The sequence below is a fragment of the Neophocaena asiaeorientalis genome, unplaced genomic scaffold (assembly GCF_003031525.2).
Source record: "Neophocaena asiaeorientalis asiaeorientalis breed wild unplaced genomic scaffold, Neophocaena_asiaeorientalis_V1.1 scaffold106, whole genome shotgun sequence".
NCBI classification, from domain to species: Eukaryota; Metazoa; Chordata; class Mammalia; order Artiodactyla; family Phocoenidae; genus Neophocaena; species Neophocaena asiaeorientalis.
In genome coordinates this window covers 728,193-734,954 of record NW_020172597.1, presented here as the reverse complement: position 1 = coordinate 734,954, position 6,762 = coordinate 728,193, and the positions used below count along the sequence as shown (strand labels likewise).

The 6,762-nt window shown below is 59.6% G+C and overlaps 1 protein-coding gene across 6 annotated transcripts in view; it reads right to left on the bottom strand.

Moving 5' to 3' along the window:
* Positions 1 to 902: 902 nt before the first annotated feature.
* The window catches only part of MAP7D1 (MAP7 domain containing 1), a 21,806-nt gene continuing 15,946 nt past the window's right edge, over positions 903 to 6,762 (bottom strand). Inside the window, exons 6-18 of one of the 6 annotated variants that reach the window (XM_024738846.1) lie at positions 6,513 to 6,623; positions 5,225 to 5,347; positions 4,974 to 5,128; positions 4,737 to 4,879; positions 3,652 to 3,977; positions 3,185 to 3,362; positions 2,960 to 3,098; positions 2,748 to 2,852; positions 2,415 to 2,468; positions 2,174 to 2,216; positions 1,992 to 2,088; positions 1,681 to 1,874; positions 903 to 1,494 (exon numbers count right to left, since the gene is read on the bottom strand). In XM_024738846.1, the coding sequence (XP_024594614.1) occupies positions 1,484 to 1,494; positions 1,681 to 1,874; positions 1,992 to 2,088; positions 2,174 to 2,216; positions 2,415 to 2,468; positions 2,748 to 2,852; positions 2,960 to 3,098; positions 3,185 to 3,362; positions 3,652 to 3,977; positions 4,737 to 4,879; positions 4,974 to 5,128; positions 5,225 to 5,347; positions 6,513 to 6,623 (1,679 nt within the window). In that variant the 3' untranslated portion in view covers positions 903 to 1,483. Of the gene's footprint in view, positions 1,495 to 1,680; positions 1,875 to 1,991; positions 2,089 to 2,173; positions 2,220 to 2,414; positions 2,469 to 2,747; positions 2,853 to 2,959; positions 3,099 to 3,184; positions 3,363 to 3,651; positions 3,978 to 4,736; positions 4,880 to 4,973; positions 5,348 to 6,512; positions 6,624 to 6,762 lie in introns of all 6 variants that reach the window. The other 5 variants (XM_024738845.1, XM_024738844.1, XM_024738843.1 and 2 more) reach the window with 5 other exon arrangements.

Genomic DNA, 6,762 nt, shown 5'->3' with positions numbered 1-6,762 from the left:
CATAAGGACCCTGTCAATTTTTGCTCATTTGAAAATCTCCAGCACCTCAGTCCTAGCACATAGTAGGTGTTCAGTGTTTCTTGAATAAATAAATTAATTAATGTGGCCCACTTCTCTCTGCCTCTGTTTCCTGAGCCTAACCCTCCATCGTCTCCTGTCTGGACCTCGGCAATCACTTTTTAACTGGTCTCCCAGTTTACAATCAAGTCCCTACTGGTTTCCCACCCAACAGCCAGAGAGGTCTAATAAAAATGCCAATCTGACCATGTCACCCTTCCCACCCCCATTTAAGAGCATTCATTCTCTTCCCATGGTCCTTGGAATAAAATCCAAACTCCCGACAGAGCCTAACAAGGCCTTGCGTGGTCTGCCTTACCTTGCGCCAAGCTCCACCGCCTCAACGGACCTTGCTTTTTTTTTTAAATTTTTAATTGAAATATAGTTGATTTACAATGTTGTGTTAGCTTCTGGTGTACAGCAAAGTGATATATCTCATATATATGTGCTTCTCTGCTGAAGCACAGGGTGGGATCCAGGAGGAAGACAGCCACCTGAACAAAATCAGGATTCTGTCTGGAATGAGGAAGGGGCGATGGGAATGGATGTTGAGTGGACGACTATGCCTCTGGCGCTCACCTGCTAGACTGTCAACTCCATGAGAGCAGAGGCCAAGTCTTTTCCTGCTACTGCATCCCTGGCACAGAGGCCCACTGCCTGGTACAGGGTAGATGTAACCATTTTTGTTAAATGAATAAATGACAAAGGAAGGCCACAGGCAGGATGTCTAGGACTGATACCCGGTAGGGATGGGTATCTGCAGGCCCCTGGCTCCTCAAGTTCTTCTTAGAACTCAGGAGACCACATGCTCCCAGCCCCACTGCCAGCCCCAAGAAGAGACAGCACTGGCAGAATGATTCTCATTTTATTTCTGGAGAAGTTTGATCAGATGCAATAACACTGATTCCAGGCGAGGGCAGGGGGCATGGGTACTCCTAAAGCAACCGGTATCCTGTGGCCCAAGGTGCCCCCCATCCCCAGACCTGGGTTCCCCCTCAGTCACAGTTAAATAGAGGGAGGAAGATCTCCCCAGGGAGTCTTGGGAGGGTCTGCCTCTTGCACCCACCCCTCCACGCAGAGGAGTCTGAGCACAAGCTATTTACAGTATTCACATCCACTGTACCCCACCAAACCAAGGCAAATACTACAGGTAGCGCTTCCCCATGGGAGGAGGCCAGAGAGGCTGTGAGTGTATGTGTGTGTGTGTGTGGGGGGGGGTGTCCGCGCATGTGAGCACACGAATGCACTGAGGGGCTCCAGCCAAAGAGACATCAGTCTATAAGGTGCAGGTTAAAAATAACAGAGAGGACCCAACCCTCAGGGGCCCAGGCCACTTCCAGCTTTGTTCTGTCTCTTTCTCTTGCAGACATCCTGGTAGATGATGCAAAGGAGCCCTCATAGTTGTGCCTGGATCCAAGGCAACCCCTTAAAGGACTTCTGGGAAAAAAGCAGGAAGGGAAACAGTCAGGGGAAACCAGGCTCCAAGCTCAGATGGCTGGGGGTCTTCAGGGTAGAGCTTGAGAGGGCCTCTGGCAGAGCTAGGAGAAGAGAGGGCACGGCTGAGGAGGCCAGGGAAGGCTGCTGGGAGGTATAGATATAGGTCCGGGAGACAGGGAAACCTACCTGTGACCTGCGGGGCCTGCACCACAGCTTTCTTGAGGAAGGCTTCTGCCTCTGCGAAGGGCAGGAGTGCCTCTGGAGTTCGTCCCAGACTCTTGTCCCCAGAGGGTCCCTTAGGGGAGAAGCCATTCTCCTGGTGCGCTGGGAGAGGCTGCAGGCCATTCACCAGGGACCCTGGCGACTCCTTGTTTGGCAGGCTGTGGATGCAGAGGCCAACGCTTAGGCACCTCCCATTGTAGGACAGCCCAGGTACCCCACAGCGCCAGCTTGACCTTGCCTCCCTGCTCACGGCCCCTGGGGTTGGGAGCTGATACCTCCACTGAGGCTCCTGGGGGGCCAGCTCCTCTTTCTGCACAGCCTCCTTCTGCAGCCCGGAAGACCGAGCCTCCATGGCTTTCACAGGGTCTATCCCTGGGAAGGAATGGCCACCAGTTAGGGGCTGGTGAAGGGATGAGGTCTGAGGATCGGGATGGAAACGAGGGGAACAGGCCTTTACCTGGGCTGGAATTGTTGGCCTTTGCCTCCTTTCTGTCCTGCTTCTGCTTTGAAGAGGAAGAGCAGTCAGGCTCAAGGGGATATCTGGCCCCATCCCACTGAGCTGCTGAATTCTTCTCTCCCCAGTCCAGACCCTGAGCAGCCTCCCAGATGGCCTCCCTCCTCCACCCTGGATGCCTTTCCCCAACCTCCCTTCCTCACCGGACCTCCACTCCCAGCACCGCTCTTGGGGGCATCCTGACCTTGGTTTCAGCAGCTTCTGACTTCCGAGTCCTCTTCATGATTTCCTCCAGGCGCTGTTGGGAAGCCCCACACCAGTTAGGCCCAAGACCCGCCCTAACCCTCAACCTCCCACCAGCTAGTCCTGGTCCTGGAGTTTCAAGGCCCTTCCTTCCAGGCCAGGAAGCCGACCTCACCCCAACTCCTTCTTGTCCTACCCTCTACAAGTCCAAGGCAGGGCCCACTTCCCAGCCCCACCAGCCCCTCCAACGGACTGGGGACTGAGCCCAGGAGCTGACCCCGCCCACTAGGACCAAACCCCGCCCACAGAACTCCCGGCCCGCCGCTCTGCACACCTTTTTGCGCTCCTGCCGCTCCTGCTCCTCGCGCTGGAAGTGCTTTTCCCGCTCCAGACGCTGCCGCTCCGCTTCTTCTCGGGATCGAGCTTCGGCCTCCTCTTTCTGCCAGAGAACCCCGTGAGCTTTAGGCAGCCGGCCTCCAGCTGTCCCTCCCGGTCGGTCCCAGACCCGCCACGAGGAGGCGCCCGCGCCCCGCCCCGCGGGGACACCTGCTTCTGCAGCCGCTCCAGCTCCTCCTGCTCCGCCTGAGCCTTCTCCCGGGCCTCCTGCTCCTCCCGCCTCCTGGCCTCCGCCTCCCGCTCTGCCCGAGTCTCGGCCTCCCGAGCCAGCTGCTCCTCTCGCATTCGCCTGGGGGACAGAGGAGACGCAGGCTTATCCCCAGCTTCTTCCCCAGCCCCTGTAAAGGCCTCCTCAGTCCCCGAGGGCGTGCTCACTTGTCCCTTTCTGCCTGCAGCCTCCGCTCCTGTTCCTCGCGCTCCCGCTGCTCCCGGGCCTGGCGCCGCTTCTCAGCCAGGAGCCTAGTGGCCTCTTCTCGGTCCGTCGTGCCAGCCATCGGTTTGCTAGGGGTCACCAGGGGAGCAGGGGCTGGGGGTGAGGTCAAGACTGGTGTATCTGGAGCGGGATCCAGGACCAGGAATCAGCACACACCAGCACAGGCACCTCCATCACCCCTGCATGCCCCTGTGCCTCCTGGACCTCAGGGCGATCCAGGCGGCCCACCCGCCCAACTCCTGCCACCAACTCAGAACAGTGAGGTCCTCCTCTCTGGCAGGAGCCTCCTTTCGCCAATACCCAGTCCCCAGGCATCCCTGGCAGCCCACACCTCTGACCGCCTGCCCCTCACAGGCAAAGCTGGCTTCTCTGCCCTTCCCACCTTTTGGCCTCTTCTCTCCTTGCCCACCTGCAGGGATCTCTGTGGGCTGCTCCTCCTGGGGCTGGGCTGGGGTGGGTGAGGGCACAGGCGAGGGTGCGGGTGAGGCTGGGGCTGCAGGCTCCTTCTCGTCAAGGGCCTTGCCCTTGCTCTGGTTCTTGTCCTCAGGCCCCGCCACACTGAGGGTCTCCTTTGCTTCATCCTTCCTCCGAACCCGCCCCTTGGGTGATGCAGTGGTACCTCGGGGGGACGGTGGTTTTGGGGGCAGAGCATGACCTGGCCCTGGGCTGAGGCAGGGAGAGGCAGGCCTGTGCCAGGATGTGGAGGGAGAGGATGGCCGGGCCTTGGATTTGGGACTGGGAGAAAAAAAGAAGAGTTAGACCTTGAGAGCACAGAGTGTCCACACACACATGTACACACTTTCAGCATGTCACTTCCTCAGGGAAGTGTCCGCCCCAGGCTTGGGTCAGCACCCCACCTTATGTGCTCTCACAGAAACATGAAATTTCCTTTTAGAGCATACATCCCAGTTTGTAATTACATATTCATTTGTGATTCTTTGATTATTGTCTGTTTCCCCAATAGCCAGTAAGACTAATAAGAGCAAGAACTAGGCCTAGGGACTTCCCTCGTGGCACAGTGGTTAAGACTCTGCGCTCCCAATGCAGGGGGCCTGGGTTCAATCCCTGATCAGGGAACTAAGTCCCACATGCATGCCGCAACTAAGAGTCCACCTTTCGCAACTAAGGAGCCTGCCCGCTGCAACTAAGAAGCCCACGTGCTGCAACTAAGACCCAGGGCAACCATATAAATAAACATTAAAAAAAAAAGAACTAGGTCTGGTTTGGGTCACGGAAATGCCCTCAGCACCCAGAACAGTACCTGGCAAGGACCATTCATGCATCCAGCAGGTATTTGTTGAGTGCTTACCAGACACCAGGCACTGTTCTAGGTGCTAGGGTATTTCGGTGATCAAAACACTCCCCCCACCCCCCAAAAAAATCCTCCCTCAAGGAGCTTTCCTTCCAGAGGTGGGTGCCTAACACATATTTACGAACGAATGGCTGCCTGGCTGGCTGGCATAGGCAGGCGGTGCGCCCCACTGCCCGGCCCACCTGAACTCCGCGTTGACAGTGGAGAGGCGCGCGCGCGGAGAGGCCGGCAGCGACTGTCGCTTCTTGAGGCTGCGCTCCCGGGCCAGGGCACTCTTCTCCTTCTCGTTTTCCCGCTCCTTGTCCTTCTTCTCCTTTTTCTGCACCTGGGGAGGAGGGTTAAGGAGAGCGTAGAGAGGGGGAGCAGAGGTCAGAGGCGCCCGCGCTGCCCTGGATGGGATCCCTGTCCCCGCCACTCACCAGCGAAGCCTCGGGCCGGAGGCGTGCCGGGGCAGGGCTGCCCCCGGCGCTGGCCTTGCGGCGCTCCCCGGCGGGGGCGCAGCGGTGCCCGCTTCGGGGGATGCTGCACGGCGTCAGGGGGCTGGCGGAGGCCGAGCGAGGGCACACGGGCACGGCTGCGGAGGGATGAGTGCGGTCGGGGCGTGGCCTACTCACGAGGCTGGCCCCTGTCCCGCCTCTCGAGGGGGCTCTCCCAGGACCGTGGCCCCTACCCTGGTCCCGGCCGTTTCGGGGCAGGGTGACTGCACTGCGACTCCGTGCCAGGAAGGAGAGGGTGGGCGTCATCAGACGGTCCACAATGCTGCTCTCCCATGGGCTCAGCTGCAGGCTGCGATCTAGGGGGAGATGCCAGGAGAAGCGGGTTACCGCAGGGCCAGAGCAGGCAGAGGCATCCGGAGACCGCCAGGTACCACCCCCATGCCGAGCTCAAGGAGTCTCCTCCCCCAGGAGGCCTCTCCCCCAGTCACGGGGGGTTACACAGGTCCGTCCTGGGGTCTGACCTCCACTGCAGACCCAAGCAACAAGACACTTCCCATGGCAATGTCCTGCAGGGCTAGAGGGTCCCCTCCTACCGCTCTCCCCAGGTGAAAGGGTTCTGCACTGTGAGTATAGAGAGGAACCACCCAAGGTTGGTGGCAGACCCAGCTGCCCGCTTCCATGTCCCACTTCCTGCTCTCAGAGGGCTGGCCTGGGGAGGCATGCCCCCATGGATCTGGGACAGTGGGGTTCCTTGTGCTCCCCTGACTGAGAAGAGGCCCAGCTTTTGTGCATCCCATGCCAGGGAGAGGCTGCTAAGGGGGCCTGGCTGCCCTGGGCCACCCTGCCCTGTCCCCTCAGCTGCTGGGTTATTTTTAAGCTTCAGTCAGGTGGGGTTGGTAACGGCAGCTGATTTGGTTGCTAGGCAACAGAGCAACCAAATAAAAGCTGGAGAAACTTATAAATAACTCCTACCACGGCCCCTTCACATGTGAGCACCAGGGCATGGTGGGAACACAGGGGCTGTGCTACCCTCCTTGGCCAAGGCTCTGGAGCCAGCCAAGGCCACAGCTGGGGCTCTGAAAGCAGAGAAGGCAAGGTTGCATGGGCCCTCCAGGGTGGAGTCAGGATAAGAGGGCTCCTCCACACACGGCACCCAGGCTCGTCGGGTACTCGGGGGCAGCTGGCTGTGGTTAGAGACGAGGCTGCCTGCCCATTCCCACCCTCCACTGCTGGTCCCACCCCCAACCCACCTGCTCTTGAGGCCCCAGCCAGGCTCTCTGCCTGCTGGGTCACTGCCCTTTGTCTCTGTTCTCTGCCCCTGTGGGGCACACCTCTGTTCTCAGGGCCCAGACCCAAATGCCGGCTCCCCCAAGGGGTGCAGAGCCCCGAGTGGGGTCGAGCGGGGATGGAGACCTGGGGTATGTGAGGGCTCCTGGGACCTGGGGTTCTTGCTGAGCTCTGGAGGAGGCTCGGTGGGGACTACAGGAGCTCTGGAGGGAGGAGGGCTGGGCCTTCTCTTACTTCTACTGGGGGAGTTCCAGAGCGTGGCAGAGGACTTTGAGAGCCGCTTGTTGATTATAGAGTCCACGTGTTTGGGCAGGTTTACTGCCGACACGGAGCACCTGCTCCCACCTGGAGGGGAAAACACACGGCATTAGGGCCGGGCCGGACGGGAGCCAGGGGGGGCACTGAGGCCTTCCATGCAGGATGCTCCGCGGGCAGGAGGGGACAGGGAGGAGTGGGCAGGCTAGGAAGGGGAGGAGGAGGCAGA